General features: G+C 51.3%; 1 protein-coding gene across 4 annotated transcripts in view; it reads right to left on the bottom strand.

Moving 5' to 3' along the window:
* The window catches only part of Hspa12a (heat shock protein family A (Hsp70) member 12A), a 185,843-nt gene that overhangs the window by 22,566 nt on the left and 149,512 nt on the right, over positions 1 to 13,765 (bottom strand). For all 4 annotated transcript variants that reach the window (XM_045149557.1, XM_045149538.1, XM_045149546.1 and 1 more), the window contains 5 exons: positions 13,152 to 13,237; positions 11,456 to 11,583; positions 7,176 to 7,362; positions 4,340 to 4,444; positions 1,273 to 1,389 (listed from right to left, as the gene is read on the bottom strand). In XM_045149557.1, the coding sequence (XP_045005492.1) occupies positions 1,273 to 1,389; positions 4,340 to 4,444; positions 7,176 to 7,362; positions 11,456 to 11,583; positions 13,152 to 13,237 (623 nt within the window). The remainder of the gene's footprint in view (positions 1 to 1,272; positions 1,390 to 4,339; positions 4,445 to 7,175; positions 7,363 to 11,455; positions 11,584 to 13,151; positions 13,238 to 13,765) is intronic.

The following is a 13,765-nucleotide window of genomic DNA, read 5'->3' as shown; positions in this document are numbered from 1 at the left end:
GTATGCAGATACACACACCCCATGCATATGCATGCGGAGGTTAGAGGAGAACTTTGGGTGTCTTCCTCTATCACCCAGGCATGGGTTTCCTTAAGATGGAGTAGCTCTCATTGAACTCTGTTGTCTTTTATTTGTTTATTTCTTTGTTTATTTCAGAGACAGAGAGAGAGAAATGGGCATGCCAGGGCCTCCAGCCACTGCAAATGAACTTCAGATACATGTGCCACCTTGTGCAGCTGGCTCACATGGGTACTGGGGAACTGAACCTGGGTCCTTAGGCTTCGCAGGCAAACACCTTAATCGCTTATGCAACCAGCAGTCTTACCCACTGAGCCATCTCCCTAGGCCTGAAAACTCTCTCTCAAGATACAGTGTTGGCCAGGCCCCAAGGCTGAGCTTTCCCCAGTGGAGGCTACAGTTAGCAAGAGTCAGCTCTACCTTGGGGAAGAGAGCAGCAGGCTGGGACAACCTGCTGTACCTGCCATGGATTTGCACCATCCAGTCGTGGTACAAGGTACAGGCTGACTGTGAGAGCTGGAAGCCACAGGGATGATAATCCACCCGCCCCCCCAGGAATGATCCACCGAACACTGGAGGGTCTTGTCTCTGAGGCTGACAAATGTCTATGGCCATCCCACCCTGAATGCACCCGATCTCCTCTGAGGCTGACAAATGCCCTGCTGACTGGCCCACCATGGAGCCATGCCACTGCCCTCACGCGGGTGCCTGCCACCTCTCAGGGTGGCTCGCCTCTCTGACAGCTCACATGTTCCTCTGTGGCTCAAGCAGGGAAGTGTGTGGAAGAAAGTCCTATTTTCCGGACCCCCTGACTACAGACAAGCCATGGTCAGTCTCTGAAATACCTGGGTCGTGGGCAATGCCTGTCTTTATGCCTTTCTTACTCAAATATTCTTTGTTTTTTCAAATATTCTTATTTCTCAGGCTTTTCCTTCAATTTTTACCACCCTTCACCCATAGGAAATATCTCTGAACCCCAGCTCAAAATCCCATCCTAGAGAATCTACAGTGGACACATGACCTAGACACATATAAATCCAGAAAGAAAACTGAGACCAACCCCATCGTTGTCAGACTGAGCCCCCCTTTCTTCCCCAGGGGGAAGCGAAGGCATGGGAAGGCTCCTTGCCCCAGGATCCTTCCCATACACCCTTGCTGCCTCCTTAGGAGGCCTATGGATGGTGGGAGATGCCGGACTGCGGATATAGTCACCACCATGAGCATCTGGGTCCCTGTCCACCCAACCCCCCTTACCTGGTAGGCAGCTTGTCTCATGAACTGCTTGGCTGGCTGCTTCCAGATGGCAGGCACCGTGATGACCCATCTCACATCAGAGTTCTCCAAGTCCGACCCCACCTGGTCACTCAACTCCTAATACCAGAGAAAGGAAATCCAGCGGGCGGAGTGGCACTTCTTGTCCCTGAGGGCACACCTCCAGGCTTTGCAAGAAGACCCAGGCTTCTTGCCCTAAATTCCTGAAAAGTCTGTTCCTTGACAGCCTCTCGCATACAGCAGTGGGTGCTGACATGGGGCTATTTTCTGGATATTCACAGGCAGGGGGGTCTGACTCCTCCTTCTCATAGGCTAGCCGGAGAGAAATCCCTTTGTTCACCCACCAGAATGGGAAGTTAAGACAAACGACAGTCCCCTGAGGGTCAACGTCCATATGGACACGAGGACAATATAGCCTCGCACATGAGGTTGTGGAGAGGACCGAGAGCTGTTATTACTGAGAAGTTATGTGCTGACCCTCTGAGCACCATGAGCACCTTACATCTTCAGGAGTTCCTTTAAGAAGGAAGTGTGAGCCGGGCGTGGTGGCGCACGCCTTTAATCCCAACATTGGGGAGGCAGAGGTAGAAGGATCACCATGAGTTCGAGGCCACCCTGAGACTATGTAGTGAATCCCAGTTCAGCCTGGGTTAGAGTGAGACCCTACCTCAGAAAACAAAACAAAAATAAAATAAAGAAGGAGGAGCAAGTGTGGCCCCTTAGACTCAGTTCTTTTCTTGCTGATCACTTCAACTAGAAAGTGGCAGAGCTAAAAAATAAGAATGCAGGTAGGCCCAGACCCAGGTCTGTCTCCATTCTACAAGCCAAAGTCTTTTACTAAACTGTCTCATTAGCTCTTGTGTCCAGCCCACAGCAATGCTTAACAGCTGGTTAAGCCATCATCCCGGAGTCTGTCACTGCCATCCACCTTAGTATGAGTGGCATCTTGGAGGGATTTTCTTGACCAGTTGAGAAAGATACAAATGCCAAGAACCAACCAGGAACGACACTGTCCTTAACTCTTGGTTTAAGATTAGCCATATCCATGGGGACTGTGACAATACATGGGGTGGGTGGACGCACAAGAGCTTTCCATACACTCCATGCCAACAAAATGTGCCACGGGAATAGTTCTTGGGTTTAGTTTTCACATCGGTGAAGTGGGGGGGATAAAACTAACCCAACAGCATTATTGGTGAAATTAATGAACCACACATGGACTGATCGCTGTCAGGTCTTTCCTTCCTTTCCCCTCCTGTGGCCATGTTCACTAAACAAACCTGAAACCAAACCCAAGCATACACTAAGCCGTGGACACAAGGGTCACAGGCTTGTTTTCAAAAAAATCTCTTTGTTTCTGTTACAGTTTCGAACAGTTACCTTGGGCCTAAACTACTCCTCTACTACTGAACTAACTTCCCCTTGCAGCTGTAGACTTTTTTGGTTTTGCCTTTTAAGGAACTCTAGAATTTCTAAATATATGTATTTTTTTGAGGCAAGCCCAATAGACTGGCCTTTTTGTTTTTTTATGTAAGAGAAAGAGAGCACAAGAGAAAAAGAGAGAATTGGTGAACCAGGGGCTCCAGTCACTGAAATTGAATTCCATACACATGCACCACCTAGTGGGCATGTGCAACCTTGTGCGCTTACGTCACTTGGTGAGTCTGGCTTATGTGGGACCTGGAAAGTCAAACATGGGTCCTTTAGGCTTTGCAGGCAAGCACCTTAACTGCTAAGCCATCTCTCCAGCCCTAGACCTTCTAATTTTGGTAAAGGTATAGAATTCATCATCTTAACCATTTTTAAATGTACAGTGGTGACAGTACATTCAGCCAACTTGGTACACACGTTTTCAAAATCACTTCTGCTTTGTGTTGACACGTGGTGTCCTGTTTTGCTTGTGTTTCATTCCACTGTGGGTCTACGTGCGTTGTAAGAAGCAGGTGATGGGCGAAGGGGGGTCAGGAAGGGTTCTAAGCAAGATGCTGGCCATCATACACTTATTCCTTTCAACTGTACAGGGGTTTAAAGCTTGAAGGAAGGGCTTCCCACAGTGGCCTAGGGGGGCAAGAGGAGCTATTGTTGGCTCTGCAGTGGATAGAGAGGGGCATGGAAGGGGCATGCAGATGAAAAGAGACATGGAAGAGCTCCTTCTTCACTGGATGGCCTTCAGGAATGGCTGGCTGCTTTGTGAATGTGACTCCTGGGACACTCTGCCTCAGTAGGTATCCTGTGGAGTTTATTCTGGTCCCACAGACCCTCCCCTCTGAATCCCACACAGTCTCTATAAAGGCCAGCTCCTGTGCCTCTTCTCAGACACCTTTAGCCCATGAAATTCTACTATCACATTAGGGCAGTGAACAAGAATTCACTCTTCCTGTGTATAATTCAGTGGGTCTAGTACATTCACCAGATCATGCAATGAAATTCTCTAACCTTTACTATGGTCATTCGTACTATTGCCCTTGGCCACTGGCGGCCGCTAGTCTGCTCTATGGATTTACTTGTTCTGGACATTGCATACAAATAGAATTATTTAACACGTGGCTTTTGGTGTCTTGTTTCTTTTACTTTGCACGATGTTTTCAAGGTTTATCCACATGGCAGGATTTCATTTGTTCTATGACTGAATGACAGTCCACTGAATGGGAATGCCATATTTTGGTTGTCCATTCATCAGCTGATGGACATTTGCATTGCTTCCACTTGTTAGTCGTCATGAATAATGTTGCTGTTAATAGCCACACACATACACTTTGACATAAGGACACGTTTTCATTTCCCTTATATATGTACCCAGCAGTACAGTTGCTTTGTTTTATGATACCTCTGTGTTTATCCCTTTTAGGAAGTGCTAAACCATTTTCCAAAATAGCTACACCATTTCACCTTCCCACTGGCAGTGCATGTGGGCACATCCTGCCACTGTAATGCCACAGCCCATACTCTCTCCCTGTGGGCTGCACCCCCTCCTGGCTGCTAGCGGGCAGGTGCAGTACCCCCCAGGTGGCCCAATACATGCCTGACTACCACCAACCCTCGCTCCTACCTTCAAGGCCTGCTCCTTAAAGTACTGCAGGGCATATGCAAAGATTTCAAGGGCTTTGACTTTCTTGCCGTTGGCTGCTGTCAAGTCTGTTTCCATGGTGAGATCCTGGGGGGGGGGTATGGGGGATGGGGAGGAGAGAAAGGAGATAATAGTAAGACAAATGAGAGCCAGGCATTCAGCTTTGGGATCTGCTGCTCGGAGACCTGGGGAATCCTAGTGAATCAGGCTAGGGCACGAGGGCGCATCTCTAAACATAGAACCTGGCAAACTGCATTTGATGGCTCCTATTGTCAACTCAACAGGACCGAGAGTCATCTGGGGCACAAGCCCCTAGGCTCACCTGTGAGGGATCACCTGACCGAGGGCAGCACCCTCCCATGGGCTGGGGCCCTGGGCTGCATCAGAAGAAGGAAGAGAGCTGAGCACCCCATTCTCTGCTCTCGGCTCCCTGGCTCGGGACGGTGGGACTAGCTGCTCCCGCTCCTGCCGCCACGCCTGCCCTGCACCACAGATGGACTGCTGGACGAGATGAATCTCCCTTCCTTTAAATCTTTCTTCCTTTTTGTCCCAGCCCCAAGAAGGTAACGAATACACCACAGAAGAGCTCTGGGGGTTCCTTCCAGGCCCCCTCTTCTCCGCTCTGTCTTTCCTCCCTCTTTCCTCCATGCTCAGGAGCAGAGGTTCCAGGACAATAGCGGGGACCCAGGAAAAACAAACTGGGAGCAGGTGTCAAAACCAGCGCAATTTACATAGGCCTTCCACACATGGACACGCAAGGCCACCCTGGGGAGCCCTGACAGGGGCTTAAATCGTGCCAAATCACTGCAGACCGGGATGTTAAACACATGAAGCTTTCACTCCCCGGAGAGCTGCCAACCATGTCACTAAAACAGAAGAGCTCCTATTTTAAGGCCTGCGCTGTCTAATGTGCCGGGAGCCCAGCAGCTCTGCCTCCCTTGTTCTGTCAGAAACCAAAGCAGCTGCCGAACAGGGAGGGTCCCTGGACGGCGGATGCTCTGCAGAGGCCAGATGCTGGGTAGGGAGAGGTCATTACAAATGATGAGCCAGCTCCCTCTGGGTGGAGGATGGGCAGAGAGCAAGAGCAGAAACCAGAAGGAAGCCCCTGGACCAACAAGCTCATTAGTGCCAGGAAAAAGAAGTGGTGATGCAGGTGAGATGAGCATGTGTCCACTTCACAGCGAGAGAAGGAGGACTGTGAAGCCATCAGGGCCCGTCTGCACATGCTCCCTGCTCCCAGCCGGCAGCCCCTTCTCCTGGTGCCCAGCAAAGATACCCCAGTTTCTAGGCCTCAAGCCTCAAGAAATTGGCCAAGCTCCCAGGAAGTCACAGCTCTAAACTGAAAAACAAAACAAAGGGAAACAGAGGAAAAACCAAAACAAAAAACAAAACCAACATCAACAAAAAAATTCCCTGAGCTTCCACCAGGGCAATCTTGCTATTCAACATGGAGACTTTCTGGGAGAGATGAAACAAGCTGTTTTTTAGCTGGAGTCCAACAGCACAGAGAAACAATCATGTGTGAGCAGAGAGCCTTGGAAGGGGGTGCCGACTGCTGACTCCCATTAATGGTGTTTTGTCATCTGGAGACGTTTCCCAGCAGACAAAGGACAGCGATGCTCCCAAGAGCTGGCATTTGCCTAGAATGTCTCGTGCACTCTACTCTGCACGGCTCCGGGAGCTGGATCTATTTTTGTCCTTTTAATCCTAGAGACTACTACTGTCTTCTGTTTTATAGATGGGGGAAAATGAGGCCTAGCAAGGTTAAGTGACTTGGATTAAGTATCTAGATGGAACCAGAGGTGGGATTGAAACCCACGCCATCTGGCCCCAGCGTCTGCTCTTAAACATTATCACCATCTGTGTCGCAGAACTAAATCGAGGGAAGCTTATGGGATTTTTAAAAAAAAAAAAACGCTTAAATAGAAAGCATTCTATCTAGGCCCCACTATAGCAGTTAGCTTCTTGTTGCTGGGACAAAACATGTGACCAGAAGCAGCCTGTAGAAAGAAAGAGTTTATTTTGCCTTAGACTTTGGAGGGCAAGTTTCACCATGGCTGGGAAGACATGGCAGAAGCAGAAGCAGAAGCAGCCTGGGTCACATCTCCACATCAGTGGGTAGGAAGCAGTCTGACTGGGCTTGGAGTTGGGCTGTATCACCCCAAAGTCAACCCTCACACACACACCTCCTCCAGCAAGGCTCCACCTCCCAAGGGCCCAACAACTTTCCTAAATGCCGTTATCTGAGGAACAAGTGTTCAAGCACGTGAACCTATGGGGGACACTTTACATTCAGATCACCACCCCTGCCTTTCCCATGGAGCTTCAGGACCGGGGTAGCTATCTGACCTGGACGCTGCCTTGCAGAGAGTGAAGTGAGGTCGCTGCTCTGGCATTGGAGCCTCAGAGTCTGGGTACTTGTATGTCCTGAATTCCCTGCTTTACACACGGAGGTGTTATTGGTTTCTTTAATAATCTCTTCCTTGTGCCCACCCTCTGTCTCAGTGGCCTCAACCCCAATGGATACAGAGTCCCCTGATTTCCTAACTGTCCAACAATTCCTCGCACAACAAGGGGGCAGCACCTTATCCTCACGCCACAGCCAGGATCCCCTGTGGCTGGTCAGTTTCCCAGACAAACAATTTGCTAAATGCCCCCTTCCCACAAAAGGGCTGTAAGGGGCAGGGTGCTCCAGAGTGTTTTCAGAATCAAGTCGGATGAGCAGTAATTTCTGTTGGGAGAGGCCTGGGGGCTGCCTGGGCCGGGAGGCGCCCTCTGGCTCTCCACGCAGACGACGTGGCCTGGGAGGCCCACTCACCCCCGTGGTGTGCAGCTTCATCTTGAACTTCTCCAGGTACAGCCACTGCTTGGCCTCGCTGGGGTCCAGGTCGTGGTAGAAGTCCCTGGCGGCATACCCAAAGCTGTGGAACTTCCTCTCGGGCGTCAACAAGATAGTGGTTGGGGTCTTCTGGTTGGACACACCAGGGTCACCTCCTTCCCATCGTCTGCCACCAAGAGAGGGGAAGGCAGAAGTAAATGGGTCGTTCAAAATCCCAGCTCAAGGGCAAAGGGAAAAAAAGCTATTACAGTGCAAGGATGAGGAGTGGAGTTCAGATACTCAGAACCACGGTGGCCTGCCTGTAACCCCAGCATTCAAAAGGCAGAGAGAGAGTTACCGGGGCAAACTTGGTAGCAATAGTTGCACTGGTGAGCTCTGGGTTCAAGTCAGAGAACCTGCTTCAGTTTGAAAGAAAGGAGACAGCAACTAAGGAAGACACCCGACATCAACCTCTGGTCTCCACACACACGTGTACACGTGTACATGCGCACACAAAATTAGATCATGAAAAGAGTTTTAGATCCCAGTTCAGGCAGCACAGCTATCACAGGCAGGCGCTCAGAGAAACTCGGGGTCAGCTGACTCAGGAGCAGCTAGAGACAGAGTGACAGTCAAAAAGAAAAGGAGAAGGGGCAAAGACAGGTTCTTGCTCAGTAACAAGGTCTGTCCTGACCCTCTCTCAGCATTTCCTGGTGATGCATAGAGAAAATGCTTATGTCTCTGTCTTTAAAAGAATTTATAGTATGGGGCTGAAAAGATGGCTCAGCAGTTAAAGACATTTGCCTGCAAAGCCTGATGGACTAGGTGTGATTCCCCAGTACCCACATAGGGCCAGATACACAAACTGGTGCATGTGTCTGAAGTTTGTTTGTTTGTTTATTTATTTATTTATTTATTTATTTATTTATTTATTTATTGCTGAGGTAGAGTCTTGCTGTAGCCCGAACTGACCTGGAATTCACTATGCAGTCTCAGGCTGGCCTTGAACTCACATCAATCTTTCTACCTCTGCTTCCCAAGTGCTGGGATTAAAGGCATGTGCCACTACGCCTGGCTGGAGTTTGTTTTTAATGGCAAGAGAGTCTGGCATACTCACTCTCTCTCACTTCTCTCTCTCCCTTCCCCCCTCCTTCTCTCCCTCCTCTCTCTCTCCTCTCTGCTTGAAAATAAAAATTCAAAATTTTTTTTAAAAAAGAATTAATATATGGTTGGTCATGTAATTTTGTTTTGTTTTGTTTTGTTTCCCATTTGTAAGCACATAGTAACAGAGATGGAGAAAGAACTGGCTTGAATACTCATCCAAACAAGGTGGGCATGGACAAACCCAGCTCTATCCCTCCCTGACCAGACAGGAAGGAGAGGCCAGAGAAAGGGCTTGAAGGATCAGGGAAGGAAGAGGGAGAGCTGGTGGGGCCTAGGAGGACTCAGGAGACACTGGAAGAAGTGAAGGACAACTGGATCCCTCAGAGGAGGGAAGGACACCGTGGGCTGCTCTGAGGGAATCAGGCACAGGATGCAAAGTGACTGCGCTTGTTAGATGGTGTGTACACATGTAAAGCCATATGTACGTGGGAAGGAGGAGAACCGAGATTGGGAAAGTGCTAAAAACAGGTTGGGGAGGCTGGGGAGGAGTTGGGGACTTAATTTGTCAATGACGGGAGTCACTGAAGGTGTGCAACGGGAGCATTACAGGATCAGCTGAGAAAACAAGCTGGACTAAAGGGGTGGGAAGCAAGGAGGCAGGTGCTGAGGTCTGCCCTCACCTGGAGGGATCGCCGAGAGAGCGGCAGGTAGAGAAGAGTGAGGAAGAGGGGAGATGGGCTGAGCAGGCCCAGAGGAAGACAGAGCGGAGAGGCAGCCAATGGGCTGTGGGGATGAGCAGCCCAGGGGCTTGGGAACCTTTCAGCTTGGGAGCCGGGAGGGAAGAGTGTGTGCGGCCGGACAAGGCAGGGGCAGTGCAGGGGTACCAGGGGACAATGCAGGGGGCAGTGCTGGGGGACGGTGCAGAAGACAGTGGAGTTCAAGCTGAGCAGGTGCAATGAGCCCCTGGGGCAGAGAGACCAAGGCAGTCCTGCATTAGAAGAAGAGACCCCAGCAGGAATGGGGCCTGGGTGCCTCCACAGCACAGTGACAGGATGACAGTGCTGAGGAGACTTCACATGGGTGCACACCCCAGAGGAGCCAGAGGGACTGGCGGAGGGGGCCGAGAAGCCTGGCCAGCCAGGAGGAGAGCTGGGAGGCAGCGGAGGAAGACGGGGCGGGCGGGTCTGCCCATGCCGCTTGTCTCTGTCTGGGGGCCACCAACCTTAGGAAAGCCAGCGCCTCTTCCCTGCCAGGCCGGTACAGGCCTCCTGGGAGCTGCCCCAGGTGGAGACACAGTGGCAGGGACAACGGGCCCGGCTGAGCTCCAAGCTGCCTCGGGAGCATCGCAGGCTGAAGCAGGAGTAAAGCCATCGCCCCCCAGGTGAGCGCCAGCCTCCAGGGCGCTTGGAAACCTCCCCTGGCCAACGTCCCAGTCAAGCTCCACCGGGATACCGACTACCCCAGAAGGCAAAGTCCCTCAGGAGACCACATGAAAACACAGGGGTAATTCTCACGTCAGGCACAGCTCTACGGTACCCTATAAGCTTTTCTATTCCTTGGTTCCTATTTAAATGCAAACTCTTACACATCCCCATTCATGCCTCCACCGGGCTGATTTGGTCATGTTAAGTATGTTCTGAAAGAAATAAAACTCAAGTGGAAGCAAGCAGCCTCTGGAGTCTCCACAGTGGCAGCAATGACATCTCCAGAGGCCCTGGGCCGAGGAAAGGTTTCTAAGTGTCTCTTCAAGCAAGGTGAACGTTAGTTTCCTTCTTGTCCACTGTCATTGCCCGACCATCCTGCAGGAAGAGTGTTCCTTAGAGCAATGTCGTCAAAGCCGACAGACTCCTGGCCTCTCCCACTGGGGATTTCCATGCCCCAGAGCATGGGCCTGGCTCCCAGAGGTAGAATCCCCAGGCAGTTAGTCCCATTGCAGAAGCAGATTTCCATCACTTCCTAATGAGCGCACACCCAAGGGTGTCTGGAGCCTTTTACGACCATGGCATGGTTTTCAAGGAAAGGTCAGGCCTAAACCAAAGCTTGCTTGGAAGTCACTTTTTAAAAACCAGTTTTTATTGAGAATTTCAAACATGAACATATTGTGATTTGATCATAACCCCCTGCCTCCAGCCCAATAAAGCCCTTCTCTCCAACTAGTCTCTTTTATAGTCTCAAGTTTGAAGTTCTTTTTTGGGGGGGAGAGGCACTCCTCCATCATCTATGTCAAAATGTTGATGGGCTCAATGTTGAATGGTCTTGTCAAGGTAAGGTCACTTGTGACTTGTGTTTTACAAGGTTCTTTAGAAAAATACCTGAAATGTTACTCGAGAAGTCACCACCAAATCACACAATTACGTCTGCTAAAGGCAATGCAAAGCTGGTTATGGTTATCTTGGACTAGCTCCTGGAAAATTGGGGTGACAAATCCCAAGCTTCCAAAGCTTTGAAGGGGTGCGGATGCTGCAGGAAAGTCATGCATCAGGACGGGGATTGCCAACGCTGTCGGGCTGCTGCATGCATGAGGAAGGGAACACTCTATACGGTGGGTGCCCCAGGAAGCCCAGGGCAACTTTACACCCTACACGGTGTGTGCCCCAGGAAGCCCAGAGCAACTTTACCCGTAGGGTCACGTGGCTTAGACTCAGCCCCCACCGCTTCCCACCAGCCTGGTGCTTTCTGCACATGAGAGAGCTGGCCCCTGCCCACTTATATTTCCTCACGGGCTGTGCACCGGATAGGAAATCTCATTTAACTTTGATGAGCAGAACAGTACATCGGGCAGGTACTGCCATGACCCCAGGTGTCAGTGAAGAAATGGACGGTTCACAGGTTTGATAACCACCTGACAGCCAGTCGGCGGGCTGGCCCCCTGGATCACTTCTATCACAGACACCGGGCAGGGTGGCTCCTGGTCACCCAGGCCACACCCAGGAATCACCCTTTGCAGGCTTCAGTGATACTGTACAGCTCCTCCTGAGACCAACTAAGTCAGAATGCGTGCTAACAGAGAGGAACCTGGAGTCTGGAGGCCTGAAGATGGCACAGTGAGTCCAGGCCAACCTGGACCATCAGAACCCAGAGCCCTCCTTCCAGGCACCGCTGGCTTGTTCAGTGATTAGCCCCACCCCCAAATGTGCCCAGGCCTGCCACATGCCCCTCCACCCCACGGCACCCACCTCATCACATGGATGCATTCTGGCTCCTTGGTGAAACTATAGGCATAGCCACTGGACGTGGTCCCAAAGTCGATGGCCACCACCACGAGAAATGTCTGCTGATCTGAGACGTTGGAGTCAGCGTCATTCTGCAGGTACATGACAGGGCATGGGCGAGTGGGCGAGGGCCGGGCCTGACATCTACAAAGAGACCCCCACTCTGCCCAGACTGGCATTGATTGCCAACAGGCAGTGGCACCTCCCATGCCTGCTTAAGTCAAGTACATGGTATTCCTAGAGGAGGACAGGGTAGCCTCAGCCCCCATGTGAGTGGCTCAGAGAGAAATGGAGGCACCCCTGAGTGGATAGGTGCAGGCCAGGCCGACTGGGCAGGACTGGCACTCTCTTCATCAACAGCACGTATCTGGCTAATTAGACACATACTACCATCGGGTGAAAGCACAGCTGAGCTGTGTCTTAAGTAGACATAATCTCTTCCCCGCCACTTCCCGGAGTCCCTGCACGGACCTCTTGCCACTCCCTGGAGCTCTGCTGGTGCCCACTTCATCGGTGTGGCATTTCTTGAATATGAGCAGACTGGGCACATCTAGATCCTGCCTGATTCTGCATAACAGCCATGTGACTCCTCTAAGTCCCCTGGGCCTTGGGGTCCACAGCCTTTCCTTATATGTCAAGTCATTTGGGCAGGCCATCTGATGGATCTAATTTTTTTTTTTTTTTTTTTTTTTTTACCCCTGAAAAAACATACATTGCTTTTCCTTTTTTAAACTTCAACTCGTGCAGAATTCCAGCTTAAAAAGCCAGCATGTTATGGACTAGGCTGTACTGGCTGAGAGTGGGGATGAGAATACCACCACTGGCCTCTCTTCCCATTGCCCCCCCCCCCCAGCGATCTCCACTGAAGATCACCCTAAAGGCCCCCAGTGTGCAGAGTCTGAAAACCACAAGACCTGGCCCCAGATGACCACACCCGTCCCTGTGCGCCCCAACGCAGAACCTCCAGGGTGAAAGTGGGAAGGCTCTGGGAACACTAAAACAAGTTAGCATCTGCTATTGAACAGTGGCTCCCACGAGCTTCTCAGATGAGCCTTTGTGGATCTGCGTAGCTAGCACAAAGCTGCCCTTTCCGAGGCTACTTGGTTCCATACAACCATGTGTACGCCTCTGTAAGTGGCTGCCCACGCCGTCTCTCTCTCTGTGTGGTTCAGGGGGAAGGGCCACAGCCCAGCCCCCAGCCCCTGGCTGCAAGCAGAACCCACTCAATTCTTCTCTCCAGTACGCTCTGAGGCAGAAGCAAACACCCAGCCACCGGCTCTTGGACAACCTGTGGACAAAGCTACTGTATTTCTCTAATTGACCCACCAGAAATAGCTGCCTTTTCCAAGAGGCTGTCTTGCAGGCAGTCTCTAGGCCCTGAGTCTTTCAGGAGTTGTTCCCACTGCCTGGTCAAGTTCCCTTCCAGGACCACAGTGCTGGAAATACCCAGCCTCACCTCCAAAAGCCCTTCCAGGCCCAGGGTGGGGAAGGGGCTTGGAAGGGCTCACATGACTGCTACCAGGTCGATGTATTCTACACACAGTGGATGTGAGGCTCTACCAAGCAGCCTGCAACGGGAGAGCAGACCCAGAAGACAATGGCATAGGCACACGAACACACATGCATGTATGTGTACACACACACACACACGACTTCTTACCACAACATGGGATGGGGACAGAGGCGTTATTCCTGTGTCTCCAAGACTCCGGGCTGGAGATGAATATGCTGATGTGGGGGCTGTTTCTGAAAGAAAAGACAAAATTAGCTCCTTAGCAGTGGCGTGAACAACCTAGAAAGTAGAAGTGAGGCCTGTGTGCATTTGTTTCAAGCACATGGCTAATGCGCTGAGCAGGGTCCAGCCACAGGGAGGAGGACAGGGGTGCCCGTCCCGGCCAGTACTCCCTTATGTTTGGTTTTTAAGAACTTAGCCAAATAGGCGTGCCCTGCCCCTTTTCCCTCAGTGACCCACCAGTCACTAAGACCAGTAGCTCTCACTGTGTCACTCTAAGCAGGAGATGCCCCTCTGTCCCCAAAAAGTCCAGCTCCTGGCCGTGTGTTCTCTGTACATCCAGTTCTGGGCTCGGGCTCCATGGTGGGCCAACAGAACCGAAAGCACCTGAGAGGATGGGCTGGTTTCCGTGGGTGTTTGCTGGAAGATTACCTGCAGCCCTCAGATTCCCAAAGGAGTGTTGGACACCTCCCACCCCAAAGTTAACTAACATTCCCTTTCCTGGGAATATGGGGCATGATGGCCATTTCAGGGACAGCATC

This window comes from Jaculus jaculus, chromosome 1 (genome assembly GCF_020740685.1).
Source record: "Jaculus jaculus isolate mJacJac1 chromosome 1, mJacJac1.mat.Y.cur, whole genome shotgun sequence".
NCBI classification, from domain to species: domain Eukaryota; kingdom Metazoa; phylum Chordata; class Mammalia; order Rodentia; family Dipodidae; genus Jaculus; species Jaculus jaculus.
This window is presented reverse-complemented; position numbering and strand designations above follow the sequence as displayed.